This window comes from Chrysoperla carnea, chromosome 1 (genome assembly GCF_905475395.1).
Source record: "Chrysoperla carnea chromosome 1, inChrCarn1.1, whole genome shotgun sequence".
NCBI classification, from domain to species: Eukaryota; Metazoa; Arthropoda; class Insecta; order Neuroptera; family Chrysopidae; genus Chrysoperla; species Chrysoperla carnea.
Genome location: NC_058337.1, coordinates 122,250,901 through 122,268,234, shown reverse-complemented (window position 1 = coordinate 122,268,234; position 17,334 = coordinate 122,250,901). Strand labels below are relative to the sequence as shown.

The window sequence follows — 17,334 nt, the reverse complement described above, 5'->3', positions numbered from 1 at the left end:
GAAATTGTAAACCTTTTTAGTTACTTTCTTTCTTTTGAAATAATTTAGAGAAAACCATTTTAGTTACTTTTTTATTTTGAAATAATTTACAGGTAATCAAATATAATTTGTTTTTCCTTTTAGTGTACTTACGCATTAAAACAATATACAATGAAATGACGGAGTCAAATACCACGCTTGACCCCAGACCCATTAAAAAACATAGTACACTTACTATGATGAATATAATTTCGCGTATAATAATTGTTTTTAACTTATGTTACATTATTTAAACTAAAGAGATGCAATAATAAAATATGATATGAGAAAGTTTGACAACAATGTCGACAAAAAACTTTATCATTATTTGCAAAAAACTTTTGCAAATATAATTTTTTGAAAGAAATATGTTCTTGAGAATAACTTGTGTAGATAAAAGTTATAAAGTTATGTTTGCGTTGTTTTGTTAATATAAAAAAAAAGTGGTCTTACGAACGAATGTAAATTTTTCTTTACCTAAATGATAAATTGTAACATGGATATTAAACCGTGAGATATACTTGAAGCTTGGTGAGTGGTTTCTTTTTGACGAATCTACAAAACATTTCTTAACGATTTTTTTCGAAAAGGCTGCGTTTTCAAATGAGCATGATGACGTTTTATTTGAGTTATCGTTATGTAAAAACGCAGTAGGGAATTTGTCGGACACAATGATCATTGATAACATTAATAATCATTCAACAATAAAATATTTTGTTCGACAAAAATACTGCTCCGATGAGCTTGTATACCACCTCGAACATGTGAAATACTTAAGTATTTTTGGTTTTTGAATAAGTAAATGGTTAATTTTTACCGAATTGTTTAATTATTATTCATGTTATCAAGTGGTCATAGTACCCGACAAATTCCCTGCTGCGTTTTTTTTCAAAATGACAGCTCAAGTATGACGTCAGCATGCTCATTTGAAAACCCAGCATCATACTTATTTCGACTGTAAAGGAAAGTTTTGTAGACTCGCCAAGAGGAAGCGACTCACGAAGTTTCAAAAATGTATTCATCATTTAAAAAAAATAAACGTGGTGTCAGGAAAGAAAAGAAAAATCTACATATGGTACTTTTAGGGCGATCGCATTAGATCTGGGAAAAATTTATGCACATTAAACAATACATATCTCCTAAATAAAAAACATTTTAAGCGGGAATATTCTTTGAAGGGCTTTGTTTTACTGCGTGCTTTTTATAAAGTTGAACAGAAGTACCCTTCTTCCCGACACTATATCGTCTTCAATAAAACATTTAATAAATCAATTAGATTTTATATTTTGGGTGATTCTAATCTATTTTTTTCTCCTTGGCATTTCTTATCTTATCTCAACGTTTTCAAGATATACGTTTTCAAGATATTTGAAAAAAATGCGGATTTTCGTCGAAAACTCGTTATTGATAAAAATAAAGATTATTTTGTTGTTCCAGTCGAAAGTTTAATTTGAAAGTCAATAGATTTTATGTTGTGGATGAATCTGAGTAATTTTTGACATTTGACAATTTTCGAAATATATAAAAATAACCTCCAACATATTAGAAACTTCTTTTATTGTATTGTGGGCACAGGATTACACATACAATTTCAATATTTATATAATTCTTGGAAAATAATTTGTACCACGAATAAATTGTAAAATTAATTTTATGTATGTTATTTATTTGTGTGTATATAAAATAATCACAAAACACATTTCATTAAATGGAAATACTCATACGATACATATGGGAGAGTATCGTACCTTCATAATTAACATTTTAATATAAGTCGTTCTCAGTAAATTAAAAAAACGTGTTAGAAATATGATGAAATTTGTTAAAATGAATTTAATTATTTAAATTATTTCTCTGCTCTAATATTTTGAATCTTAAACATCATTAATTAATTACGTAATCAAATTATTTTTAATTAGCTAGTGCATTAAAAAATAAATTTATTTAAAATTATGTAGAGGTTATGATTTACAAAGTTAAAGAATATTTAACACTCGAAATATTTGACGCACGTGCAGAGTACGTAAGCAAATTTTTCATCAAGCATCTACAGATTATCGAATGGTTGACGCGAGAGCTGGCTGGTTTAGGCACCAAATACACTGTAAAATTACTGGATTGGAGATTAAAGTAAGCATGTTTACTTGGCTCTTGATGTTCTTACCATACCTTTTAAAACAAGTGAAATTTACAAAATTCAAAAAACTCCCGTACATTTTTTCGGGTACGGAACCCTGAAATCACACTTAAAACATATATAAGAACAATCATTACATTAAATTACCTTTTTCTTTAAAGCTTTTTTGAAGATCGTCGCCAGTTTTTTCCGTGTACGGAACCCTTAACTCGCAATTGAAATAGCTAAGAACACTCTTCGTTAAATTACCTGTCAAACGAAAATCAAAATTGGTTCATCCGTTTATTCGCTACGATGCTACAGACAGACAGACACACACACATAGCGGTCAAACTTTTAACACCCCTTTTTTAGTTCGGGGGTTAACAAGACTAGGCAAGTGCTAGACAAGTGAAAGAAATATTTACTTATAATATGTGTTACAGATGGTCTTACTTCTTGTCGGCAAGGTACAACACTTTACCTTATATACAATTTAATGGAGATATCTATTTGTAAAGGTTTTCATGTTGATTAAACGCATAAATCCTGAAATACATATGTTGGTAGTTTTAAAACGGAGAAGATTACATACTAGGCTATAATATAAACTCTCTCTAAATAAAACCATTACCTTTTTTGATCATATCACCATATATTTTAAAAAGGGTTTTTCTTAACCCTCATATAAAATGTTGTTTTTGTTATTATAGAGACACGGGAAAGAAAGGAATAATCTACATATAAAAAATGTACATAATGTATGTATATTACACCCTTGAATCCTTTTGATGTAAAAAAAAAATATTTATATTTTTCTTTTATTTTATATTTTAGTTTACTTAATACCTTTTATAAATACCTACAATTTTCAATGCTAAGTACAACATATAATTTAATTTTAATTATAGTAGACAAGTTTCTATAGTTTAAAGAAATGGGTCCTCGATAGTGCTTAATCCGTCAGCACTCGCGTTATGAGCACTTTGTTCACGCTCGATTTAAAACATAATTTTATTTTTCAAATGGTATATAGGTATTTATAAGAGAAGCCAATTTTATTTTTTAGATATCAAGGAAGCTTGTAAGTTTGTGGGGTTTCAACCATTGTCCCACGGCCGCCAGAAAAAAGGGTTACAAATGGTTTAAATGTTTTATCTTACAAGCTATAGGTCTCACAAAAAAATTATTGGAAAATTTTTTGTTGCAAATAAAATTCTCTACAACTTTGGACGAGTAACTTTTAGTCGTAGAACCAAAAATAAGAATAGGTGAAGAAAATTTGAGATAAAATTTTTTTTATTGGACGTGATTACTTGTTTTCTGTTCATTTTACAAAAAAATTATTTCTATCAGTAAATAAACTACTTGTTGTAACTTTATAATAATAATAGAATTTCGAAGGCTTAACATTCCTTAAAGGTAAATATTGAAAATCTTCCAACAAATTAAACTAACGAATCAGAATATATTTTAGTGGAACTTTCTGTTACAGGATTTTACTACCCCAAGGCTCATTCAGAAATGCTTTTGAATTCTTGGTCTAAAATGGTATGATTTTCGGAAGGCGTGACAGAATCCGTGTAATAACACATAAGATTCGTATTCAGCGACCAAAAATATCTACTGGACGACAATTTTCAGTCAAAATAGCATTTTAAAAAAAATTTTGGACTACATATGTCCCCCACTTGGGATTCTATATATGCGTTACACAAAGTTTTATTAAAATCGGTGCTATTTTTCAACTTTTTCACTATCGAAACTTTTTTTCGGCTTATTCACTTAATTATTTATATACATTTAAATTTTAAATTACCTGAAAAATTTTTTCCCAAGTGTTGGTTCTGCTGCTGATACTAAATTTAAATTATCTCGAAAATGATGATACATATGATGAGCCATCGTTAGTAACCAACATAGCGCTGCCAGTCTTACATAATGTAAACCACCCGCTAATGATAAACAAACTCTTGGATCCTGAAACAATTAGTAAAAATTAATTAGTTTTTTTATTAGTTTAATTCCTAGCATTCATTCTTAACTCATCAATAGTCGCGTTATGAGCATCTTGCACACGGTCGATGTAAAATATAAGTTTAAATTTTTCCATCATGCTTCCAAAAGATTACCGAAAGGTTGACGCGAGTACTGACGAGTTAAAGCCGTTGGGTTCACTTTTAGCGTAAAAACCTGTATAAAGTTTTTTAATCTTTTTAAGCATTTCATATACATCGTCTATTTTGCACAATATAAGATTGTGCACTAAATATAACCCATCAAAACTAAAAACATCACCCAATGAACGATAATAGTACGATATATTTTTTTACATAAAATCCTTTACTTTAGAAGAAAAATGGCTGATTCGATTAAAATGAATCATTCATTGTACATTTTAAGCTATATGATAGTAAAATCAATTACAGTCAGTAATATCTATCACTGATATATAAATACCCTATAAATACCCTTCAAAATAATTTATTCGAGAATTTCTGTATAACATTTACTAATCCGTTTTTGATTTATTTATTTATATATCTATACTTATAGTTATAACTTTACATTCGATATCTGTCTTTGTACAAATGTTGGAATGTAGAAAAGGTTTTATCTAAATTATAATTATTTTAGTTTGAATAATCGTATACAATTTTAGTTATGGAATTTCTTAAAATACTGAATGTAACAAGTTAAAGTATTTCAAGACATTATTTAGTTAAAATGAAACAAAACCACTATAGAAAACAAAATCAATATAATTATTATGTATAACGAAAATTGTTAAGATTTTGATGTCGCCAAGGGCAAAGTATCAGAATATTCTCAAGGATATTATAATACAATTATCTTCAATATTCGAATTTGATTGACTATCTATATTTCGAAATAAACTTAAGTTTATTTCGAAGCAAAGTTAAAACATATAATTCTTGAACAGAAACGAGTATTGTGCCTGAAGAGAAATAGCTATATTAACCGAATTTTAAACCCACCGTATTGAAACAAAAATATACATTATTTCACTACATGTTTATATACTCTTACCCTGTATATATTCCAAAGCTTATTTAAAATATTGTAGAAAGTCAATAGTCTTTACATTATAAAATATTCCCAGCAAACACTGTCAATAGAATTGTTGAATTTTTAATAGAAGTTAGCTTTTTGCTTTAAACACTTTCTGTTTTTTACAAATTTCCGTGATTTGCATCAAAATAAATATTATTTGTCAAGTAGAGGAACTAGTTAATTTATTATATGGAAACTAACTTATTTTCCTAAGAAACTAGCTTATTAATTCTAGAAAATTCTTTAAAATTTATATTTGAGTAATATCATTCTTATATCTATGCAATTTTCATGATTACTTATTTTTCCTCCATTTTTTTTATATGGCTGAATTTGGGATATTGTTTCGTATAAGTTCTTATACAATAAAACATAATTTTATATATTTACTATAAATAATAGCAGAATGAAATATAAGTTCGATAATACAATTGGTTTATTGCTCATTTCGTTAAAATAAAAATAAAAATTGTTGCTCTTCGACATAGATCAACTTGTAAACATGTCGTAACATAGATTTGTACAAAATTATGTTTCTATTTATTTATTACTATAGTAAATATGATATGTATAAAAGTAAACATGATTAATGTGAAATTTAACCCGAAAATCATCATCCATAAATACATTCTTTATAAATAGTAAAATTTGTATTCCCAATTCAATAAATTATTTACAGAGAGATTAAACGTTTCTTTGTAATTGTATGTCTGGTGTGTCTGTTTGCGGCATTGTAGTTCCTAGTCGAATGAACCTAGCGAATGAAATTGGAAAGATAATTTGATCGAGTGTTCTTAGCTATTTTTTAAGTTCGAGTTTTATGGGATCCGTACTCGATAACAACTAGAAAAGAGGAGATGATTTTCAAACTGCTAAGCACATTTTCTTGAAACATGGCTAAGAACATTCCCTTTAGGAGCTCGTTTGGGAGAGACGATGTCACAAATATATTAAATATTAAATACAAAAAATTTTTCCGATTGTTCGGCATTTTTTTTAAGAGGACCTTCAAAAAAATGCCTAATCAAAAAAATCCCAACGAATATTTTGTTTCAAAATTAGATAGAAATTAGTAAATATGTTACTTTCGAATGAATAAAATACAAAACGATTGTCGGAGCAATTTTTGAGATATCACCCAAAATTTTCGATGCAAAGTTTTTTCCGGAGCTGTTCTAATCAATTACACAAAATTCAACTTTCGTTGCTGCTTATGCCATTGGGCGGCAATTTTATGTAGTAACGACTGAAGAAATTGTTCTAAGATATTAACCCCACCCTCCCTTCATGACATTTTTGTCTACATACTAGCAACTACTTGTCCAATCGTAGTTCGTCGAAAAATCCCATTTTTTCAATTTTTTAGGTCAAAATTACTACTTGACTACTTGCAAAAATTAAAAAAATTACAGAAAATTATGATTGGAGGCGTTTTTTTTCTTGAGATACCATCTTATCGTCTATTCGTTATCTATTCTGTCCAAATCGGAGATAAAAGATTTTAGTTTTTATATAGCTACATTATATTACAAAAAATTTGTTAAAAAGGTTTTATTGAATTAAAAAAAATATATCAAATATCAAATTACTGATTATTAAACAACCCTTCAATATGAAAATTATAGAAGCCTACCATGTGAAAATCAACCTACAATTTTTTTAATTAAATGAATTTTATCATTATTATTAAATAACGAAAAATAGAGGTTTCACATTTCACTATCATCATCAGTTGGTTATCAATAATATTATTAACATAAAAATTCAATTACACAATATTTTTTAGTAATATTTATTTTTTTTCTCTAAATATCATAGTATTTATTTATAATTGAATTTAATTTCCTATTAATTTTTCAAATTCATGTACAGACTTCGTTTATATATAAAGTAAATATAGAAGTACCTATATGTGGATTTATGGTTGACGGTCATATATTATAGTAATTTATCACCTTTGTACAGATTGTTCTACATCAAAAAAATATTTTATTTAGGGCATATTTAGGTTATACTTAGTCAAACCATGCTAGTCAAACCGATATCTATTGTATAACAAAACCTTTTTTGATAAAATGAAAAGCTATTCATGAAAAACCTTCCAACCATGTGTTCTCTAATAGTTCGAAAATTTTTCATACAAATGGTCTACCAAAGTATGTAACTCGGGAGCATCGGTTGACTTTTTATAATATTATAATATTATAACACATTTTGATGGGCGTATACTATAAATTTTAAGATCCGTTTTTATGACGATATTCAAATATGTCGTTACGGGTAAAATGCTCCCCTTTATATACGTTAAAATGATCCCTATTTTGTGTGTTAAATTATAATAGGCATAAAAAAAACTTTTAACAAAAAGAAAACCGACTTCAAAAGGAAAACTTTTCCAAAATATATTAAAATGCACTAAAAAGTAAAGAAATAACGATAATATAATTTAACTACATTATATTATCGTTATTTTTTTACTTTTTAGTGCATTTTAATATATTTTGGAAGAGTTCTTTTTGAAGTCGGTTTTCTTATTGTTAAAAGTTTTTTTTATCTTTAGTGAGATTTTTAGTACACTCACTAACTTGTCACTAAAAAAAGAAGTGATATTGAGATATTCGTCCCCTTTTCCGTGCATACTTAATGCAAATTTAAGACTTTTATGGATTTCTCATGGATGCCGTTGTCAGAACTGTACCAAAATGAAATGGGACCAAACGGGAAGCACCAGCTTTGAAACAGATAAAGAATCATCAAAATCGATTCACCCAGTCAAAAGTTCTGAGGTAACAAACATTAAAAAAAAAAAAAATACAGTCGAATTGATAACCTCTTCCTTTTTTGTTTGAAGTCGGTTAAAAATGATCATCCAATCATGTGCCGGGTCTTGAATGTGTAGATTTATAGATGATATTGCCAGTGTTTTTTGTTTTCATACTACGTTGATGCATTATAAAAGAACAATTAATATTTAATGTAAGCTGTTTGGTAGAAATGCAATGGGATCATTTTACCCACCTATTCTTACAAGGTCAGTAAAACGATCCTTTTTGATAAGGATTAAATAGTTCTAAAAATTTGAACAGCTATACCAAAATCAAAAGAAATTGGCATGCTAATATTGCAACACTTGAATAAAAGAACCAAAAATATTTCGTTGTGATGCATATCTCGAATAGTTTGGTTACAAATTACATTTAAGGGGATCGTTATAGGACACCTTCCACTCATTTTTTATGACTTTTCGCAACTTTTGAGGGTTATTTCTGCTATAACTTGGCGAATATTAGCTTCAACGTTACAGGTTTGTCAATATAGAAACGACTCTTAAGAAAACTCCATAAAAATAAATTCAATGGCGTATCATACGCTATACTTTCCTTTTACGGCTATGACATCTTGTATAAACACAATTGAGTTTGACCATTTATCATGCACAGTGTTTGGATATGTCATCATGAAAATATAATATAATTTGTTTCATATATATCAGAAAATTCAATTACGAATCAAAGACTATAGGATAGACAAGAAGCAGAAGTATAATTATAAGTGACATCTGGAGTCTGAGGCGATCAACTATTAAGTTTGTAGGCCTTTGCGGGTATGACTATTAAGTTTAACTACTTTGCGGGGGTGACTATTAACTATTAAGTTTGAAAGCCTGACTCGGTAGAGGCGCTGAAACTCGTATACTACGATTTTACATTAGCTCATATGGGCTGCTTCTCCTCTACCCTATGCTCTTTGTTACGAATATTTTGAATATGTTACATACTGAGTTGAGTAGCAGCATTAGATGTATAGTGTAGTATCTACCCACCGTTAATTCGTTAATTTACTTTTGAAAAAATTGAAGTGAATACTAGAAAATTTTAATTTATGAATTTTAAGTGTTTAGAATAAAAATATAGTTTAAAATAGCAAGAAATCCGGATTTACAAAAATGTGGATTAAAATTTACCAAATAATCTATACATAGATGGATACATAGATGGGTAAATCTACTGGATTTTGCAGGTCTTTTTATGTACTTTCGGATAGTGCCAACGTTTTTTTTTTTTTCTTCAAAACTTGATGAGCCAAAAAATTACAAAACAAAAATTCAAAACTAATATTAAATGCTTGGTCTTGAATGACTGATTGACTTACTGACTGACGGATCATCGCATAGCATAAACCGCTAATCGTAGAGATCTGAAACTTGGAGGGTGAATTCTAAAGGGGTGAAAAACGGGCTCAAAGTTTGTATGCAAATTCGTCACTTTTAAATCCACTACTGAATCGATAAAAAAAATTCTTTCACCCATTGAATGCTATATTATCAGCAAGTAACATGGGCTGTATTTTATTTTCTAAAAAATTAGGGTTCCGCACAAAAAATTAAAATCCATTAAATTGTTAACAAAATCGGAGATAAGTGTTTCTGTTACATTTATTTCTTTCTCTATTTTGTTAATGTATCAAACTTTAATCGCGTTTTTCTCAAGGTAAGCTATAAGTTGGGTGTCAAAAATATCAAAGAATATATTTTCTTGAAACCGGCGTAATATCTAACGACTGATAGTATAATAAGATTAATTATAAATTATTATGTACTTACAAATGAGTCTAGACTGATTTGTTTTTTTTTTTTTTTCAATAATGTTATGTAATTGAAATACTTGCCTTTTCTACGAAACGATTTAAAAAACACAATAGAAAGAAACAAAAAAATTTAATTTAGTGAAATTTGTAATATAAAATATTTGAATTGTACCAGTAAATTGATATTGTTTCGTAAATAAAAAAGAATAAAGCTTAAACAGAAATGTCTTTTATCTTCTTCAGTCAATAATGAAAATAAAATTTGTTTTTTAATAGTAAGAGAACTGGCAACATTCGAAATGGTTTTTTCTGCCTTTTAAGTTAACACGACTTAGTTTCGGAAAATTTCTTAACTTGTTGAACTTAGATGGGAATGAACTACTCCTTGCACTTGAGAGCGGTGACACTAATAATAGATTCTCCCTACTAAAAAAACCGAAATATTTCTGGAAATTTTCGTTTAACATCGTATAAACATCGTTTATAAATTGGCAGAGTTTAAAAAGCTGACACAATTATAGCTAGTATTTTCTAGAATTTTTGTTTGTTTTTCAAGATAATTTCATAAGACTACTAGTTGAAGCTACATGCAAATTTTCAACTAACTATCTACTTTATAGTTTTGGAGACAATGGACACAAAAATTTTGTCCTAATTTGCGCCCTCACAGATAAACAGTAACATTTAGGTACGAACAAAATGTTTCAAACAAAAGTTGTTTATTTTTTTTATTTAAACTTTTTTATATTTAAACTTTTGTTCTATCTTTATCTGAATTACAAGATTCTACGGATCCAAGATCTAATTCACTTGTGTTGCTCATTTACGAACTTAGCCTTACTTTTTACGTCCTGAGCACGCTATAAAATATATTTCAGCTTGATATCTCCATTTGTTTTTCAGTTATCGTGGCCACAGGCGGACAGGCAGATGGACGGACGGACACCCGGAAATGTACTAATTAGGTGATTTTATGAACACCTATACCAAAATTGTTTTCGTAACATGAATATTTTTAGGCGTTACAAACATGGGAAAAACTTAATATACCTTGATATATATATAACACATTTACAGGGTATAATTATTACGTTGCTCTTCGATATTAATCGTTGTTCAAGTATTGGCTCGGATACCCGTTCTCTGGTTGCAACTCTCAATCAGAGGGGTTTAATTTTCTTTAGTATTTCAGCCAAATAAATTTCTTGTTACAAAATCAATTAATACTTTTTATTTTATATCTGACGAATTTTTTTAAAGTTTTAAATTAATTTTATTTTCTGAAAATTTAATAATTTAATATCTATAATTATTATTTCTAATAAATGTACCACGTGCTATAAATATTTAGTTGCTAATATTTGAATGATCAATTAATACTAATTCCATGATGTAATTATATTATTAATTCCCAGAGTATTATTGATCATACTCAAATTATAATTAAATGATTTATTATTTAATTTATTCAATACGTATGAAATCTCTAAATAAAATATATATGATTTGGATAATATTTTCTATTATTGAATATCAACAAATAATAATACAAAATTATTGTTTTAAATGGAATATGGATTATATTAAGCTTTTTACAATATTCTATATATTGTGTTTGATTTAGGATTCAATAGAATATTCATGTGCAAATTTATTGTTAACCAATTTCAAAAAATGGAGTAGCTTTATGTTCGACTATATGTTTTTTCTATAAATGTACGTTCACCGATTTTACCGCTCATTGTGAACCGATTTTGTAAATTTTGTTGTTTTTTTGAAAAGGTATACTCAAGGGGCCATAATTACTTCATCAAAATTGGTTCAGTAATTTTTATGATATTGACTAATATGTATAAGTGACTTAAGAAGACGTAAACTAAAAAGTACTAAATAGAATTTTTTTTTTTTTAAATACAACCGACTCCAAAAAACCTGCACTTTCCCGTTAACTTTTACCATATTCTTAGCTCATCCGTCTGTCGATTCATCATATAAATTGGAGTATTTACTCTAAAATTATTTTTCATTTATTTGTGCTTTTTTGGATGCGGTTGTATTTTTTTTGCAAAAAATTTTTATATTGTTTATTATTTTCGATGTAAATTGAAAAAGTTTTGCAATGATAACGAGAGCATTTCATCCAAAATTCATTGTTCTTTTGTTTGATGGCGAATGTCCAATGCTTTCAAGTTCAAATTTCCGTAAAATTCTATGAAATAAACTAATTATTTAATTTTTGGTTTTTTTTTTTTAATAAAAGGGAATATCGATGATTTTTTTAAATAAAAGCTCATTCATGTAACAAACAGCAGAAAAAAATTATTTTTCGAATAACTATAGAAAACAATAATTGTATGTCTAATATACAGGGTGGGCCATTTTAATCTATACATCTTAATATCTCGCTTTATAGTTAACCAATCAAAAAATAACTTTAACAAAAGTGGCAGAGTTTGATGGGAGACATCATCCAAAAAAAACTAACAATTTTTGTTTAAAACTTTTTTTTTTTTTTGTAAAACGTTAATACGTTTTGAAAGTTCTTAAAAGACGTTAATACCAACGTCTTTTGGAAACGTTTTGTAACACAGTTTAAAGTTTGCTTGTAAAGAATGAACTTTATATGCAAAATCTAACACTTACTTAATTTCTTAAATATTTGAGTAAAGTTAGAGATTAGGTAAGAGTGCCTGTCTCGGTATAGGATACACTTGGATCATGAGGTTCGTTGTGATACCGAATAGAGGTTAGTCCATCTTCGGTCTCTGTTAATGAAGAGTAAGAGTGCTTTGAAGATAACGGCCTCGAGGTTCGAAAGTCCGTCCAAGAAAGACTCAAATTAGTCCTTCTCCTAATAGCCAGAGCTGGGCAGTGAATATCAAACATTGTTACTTCCTTCTTCCCACTATAATAGCTCCTAAAATAATCGTGGTATATTATTTGGCCCAGTCGTTTAGCGTGCCTGCTGCCTAGCCAATTTCCTATACTAGTCGCAACAATTTTTTCTTATAGAGACCCTTTGAAACGAAATAAGATTTTCAAACGCCTCCGATCGATTCTGCTTCGACCATATCTGCTTCGCAGTACCACAAGTGTACGACGAACCCTGTATGTAACATCTAACACTTACTTAATCGATTTTTTTATATTTATATCACGTAAAATATATATACACGTGTTATTTATACAACAATAGCAAACACCAGTAGGTAATTGTATTTGTTATACTTAGTTGGTAGATTTTAAATTATTCGCATCGTTGGAATCACTACATATTATAAAACAAAGTCGCTTTTTCTGTCCCTATGTCCCTACTATGTACGCTTAAATATTTGAAACTACGCAACGGATTTTGATGCGGTTTTTTTAATAGATAGAGTGATTCAAGAGGAAGGTTTTTATGTATAATACATCCATATTATAGTAGAGTAAGGGGTTGAAATAGGGGTTGAAAGGGATATGCTTCAAAAACTAAAAAAGTTGTGCATCGATTAAGCTAAAATATTGACACGATATACAACCAGCTTCAAAGATCTATTGTTTTTATCTACTTTTAACATTCGGAGGGTAGAAAGGTGTAGCGAGAAAGTGGGAAGGAATTATCGATTATTTATAAATATACCTAAGTGGGGTATCAAATAAAAGAGCATGACGTGTGCATTACAAAACTGTTATCCAACGCAAGGAAATGTGGAGGGAGGGGTGCAAGTGGGGATGTTGCCCAGCAAAGCGGGTAGTTCACAGCTAGTTATATATATATATATATATATATATATATATATATATATATATATATATATATATATGTTTTGTATGTAGCGTTGCCTATATAGATGGGCAAGTTAGCAATATAATATGCAAGTGTTGGAGCTAGAATAATACTTCAAAATTCTATTTTTTATACATATTTTTCAATTATCTGTGTTATTTAATTTGTATTGTTGAGTATGGTACCGAGAATTTATAATACACATCATAAATATTTGCAGATATTTTTTTTAAATTCAGATTAAAATTTTTTCACATAGTTTTGAAAGTAAGGTTGCTAAAAAGGATACTCATTTACACTATTTTCAAGATTTTATATATGATTAAATTCAGGTTTGAAAGGAAGTTTTCAAAGATAAAGATATTAGATCGAAAAAAAAAAGTTAGATCGAAGTTTTGTATTTTTTGCAGAAACTAACTGAGACGCGATTGACATGTGTATTACATTTTTTAATTATTTACTTCAATTTCATTTTCAGACATCAATTTTAGAGAAAACATCGTTCTAATATCACTGCCCAATACCTTCTTTCGTACCAACCTTAATATTATGTGTTATTATGTTTTTGTTAAAAAATATTAAAAATAATTGCTATTGTTTGAATGTCGGAATTATTGAAAAAAAACTGCACCGCTGTAAAATATTACCACAGCTTAAAAAGTCAATATTTCTTGACTTGATCACATTAAAAAAAAGCTAAAAGTATAAATATCTGTCGCTTTTTATGTTTTCTTTTCGGGTATTCCAAGGTTTCTTTTCGTAATCCAAGTAGGTGATCCCAATCATCTTCAATTGGCCAATAAACCAAATTATTGTGAAGCTCAATTATAAAAAATAGTCAATGTTTAAAATAATTCGAAGTGGTTGGTAAATATGAGGCGAAAAATTATACGAAAGGCTTTTGATGAAGTCATGTACTATTTGAACTGGAAATTAAAAATTTAAAGAAAAGTTCAATTTGAAAAGTATAAATATGTCATAATTCTCGTTTTAGGCATAATATTGTTTATTTTACTGAATAACTGTTTTCTTTCCAACTAAAACAAGAATAAGACTAGTAAGCCACACTAGCGAAGGTGTATATTTGGTTGGTAATTTAGAAAGCTTGAACGAATACACTTTTTTGCTGCTTGGTTCATGTGACTATATACTTAATTTTAAGTGAGAATAATTATTGCAATCGTTTGATTTATGTATCCAATAGCGAAATTTCCATAAATATTAAAAATGAAAATTTTCTGGTTTATATAGATCGGTATATCGAAAGTAGATTCTCTTTAATTAATAAAAAAAAAAAATTATACAACGTAGCGTTAAAAAAGTTCACATTCGATGTTGCATATAAATATTATACACAGTAAAATGAAAAAAAAAAGATTGTTTATGGTAGTTCATTATTTATTCAATACAAAATTTTAAACTGTATCTATAGTATATATTGCTGTATGCTGGTTGAATGTAATTTTTTTTAGAATCAATCAATGGGGACGAATTGAACCAATCACGAGAAGGCGAATCATATGACAGTATGAGAATATTGATATCGATGAAACATAATGCAAAACAAGCATGGAGGGTTCGTGAAAGCTTAATTCAATCCAAATTTGGTTTAATAATCAATGGAAAGCTAAGATACTTCCATAAATGGCCCTATCTGGTGCTACAGACATTTTAACTTCGTACACGGTTTTGAATTTTTGCTGACTTAGATGCGCATTCGAACAACTTGTTTGTAAAAATCTTATTGATATATTTAAGAAAAGCATTTTTGAAACTTTTGCTCTACCCCGAAAAGTTTATTAAAGATTGTTTGAAACTATACACAGAGATAATCTTAAATTAAAAAAATTTCTCATCAAAATCTAAACAACACATCATTCTCTTTTTCATTCCAAAAACCTTTCCTTAGTGGTGAGCACGGTGTCAAAAAACCCTCACCCAGACTTTTCACGGTCCTAGCCCCAGGAGTTGAGGCTGCGCGTTGATATGTCAGCAAGTCAGTCAGTCAGTTAATTATTCTTTTATGTATACATACCTATTTATGAAAAGTATTTATGAAAGTTTTGCTCTATCTCGAAAAGTTTATTAAAAATGATTAGAAATTATACAACGAAAGTTTTAGATTACAAAAATGTTTTTATGAAAATCCAAATATCATTTCTTGAACAGATATCTTCGTAAATCCAACTTTGCAGAACATTTCTGATAGCTATACTTCCCATGAACAAAAACGCTTTTTGACCAAAAATACCTCAATGCATTGCCAAAAGCACAGTATATAATTACATTACCCCGCGTATCTTGACGTGCATTGTCGAAATTAACCCTCGTGACTAATACAATGATGAATATCGCATTCATATTTTTATATTAGGCTCAAATAAGAAAGCAGGCCACGAGATGATAACATTATGTATGAGCCTCAAAATTTACTGAACTGACTTTATTACACGGAATCCTGGAAGAAACGTAGTATGAAAACTATAGATATATGAAATGAATAGGTACTTTATTTAGCTATGAGTTTACCGTGACGTAGAAACACCTATCTATATTCAAATGATATTATATCGTTAAAACAATTATAACTGAGTTTTCTATATTTTTTGCTGTTGCGAAGTTTCAATTACCATGTAAACCCATATGTTTTAGGTAGTTTCCATGTGAAAAATATCAATTTTTTTATTTATTTTTCTTATAATTGAAGGGGTCATCATATCGATCACCGGTGTACTTCAAAATTGGTTATATAACAAAGTTTACAAGGATATACCACGAACTGTTGTTGAAGCAGTTTGATAAAAGTAAAATTTTATAAATTATGATTAATTTTAATAATTAAAAGAAGTAAAAATAAACAATTGACTCATTTAATGGTTCAAACACTCTGTATAGACAGTCAGAATGTCAGTATGTGCATTATTTTTGATAAATTATGAAAGTTGAGAAAATCAACCCATTTATGATGGTTCGGCCTCCATTTGTTTTAGTATTCGAGAAAATTTTCAAACTAATAAGAAATTTTTTCTTTTTGGCTTTCAAATATTTTCCAAAATATAAAAGTGTTTCAAAAAAAATTTTTTTTACATTTAAATTTTTGTTCTTTCTTTTACGGTTTACAAGATGGGTCGTTCGGATTCGGAAGGCCAAATTGACCTACGTGGCACATTTACTTTCAGCTCAATACAATTTCAATTATCTTGTAGATGGACGGATGAATGGAAATGACTATTTATGATATAAACACCTATATCAGAAGTTTGTTCGTATCATCAATATTTCTAAGCGATACAAACTTGGGACTAAATTTAAATATCTAATATATACAGGGTGTAAAAATGAATTATGAGTGACTCACGTTATTCAAAAATTGTTGTAATTCCGGATGTTTCGAGCCGAGCTATGCCTTATAATTTACTTTGACTAATACTATCACATTTAACACGTTTTTTTTTAAAATTGTAGTAGCGAAGTTTTTCTCTTTTTATTATTCTCTTGATATTCCTTTTCAACATACGTTTTACGAGTTTACTTTTTGAAAAATTAAAAAAAATAAAGTTATTTATTATTTTTTACACGTACAATTTATTTTTATTACAGAATAATTGTTTAATGTTTACTTTTTCAATTGAAATAAAATAAACATATTCAAACCATACTTCAAAAATTTGTATTTTTTAGGTTGAAAAAATAAATAACATCAACATTTATTTATTCGAATGTTTAGATATCATAGTTTTTTCTGTTTATATATTTTTTAGGTTGTAAA

The 17,334-nt window shown here is 28.3% G+C and overlaps 1 protein-coding gene across 1 annotated transcript in view; it reads right to left on the bottom strand.

Moving 5' to 3' along the window:
• Positions 1–17,334, bottom strand: part of LOC123294076 (adhesion G protein-coupled receptor E3-like) — a 202,633-nt gene that overhangs the window by 43,280 nt on the left and 142,019 nt on the right. Inside the window, exon 3 of the mRNA XM_044875152.1 lies at positions 3,954–4,114. Within this exon, the coding sequence (XP_044731087.1) occupies positions 3,954–4,114 (161 nt within the window). The remainder of the gene's footprint in view (positions 1–3,953; positions 4,115–17,334) is intronic.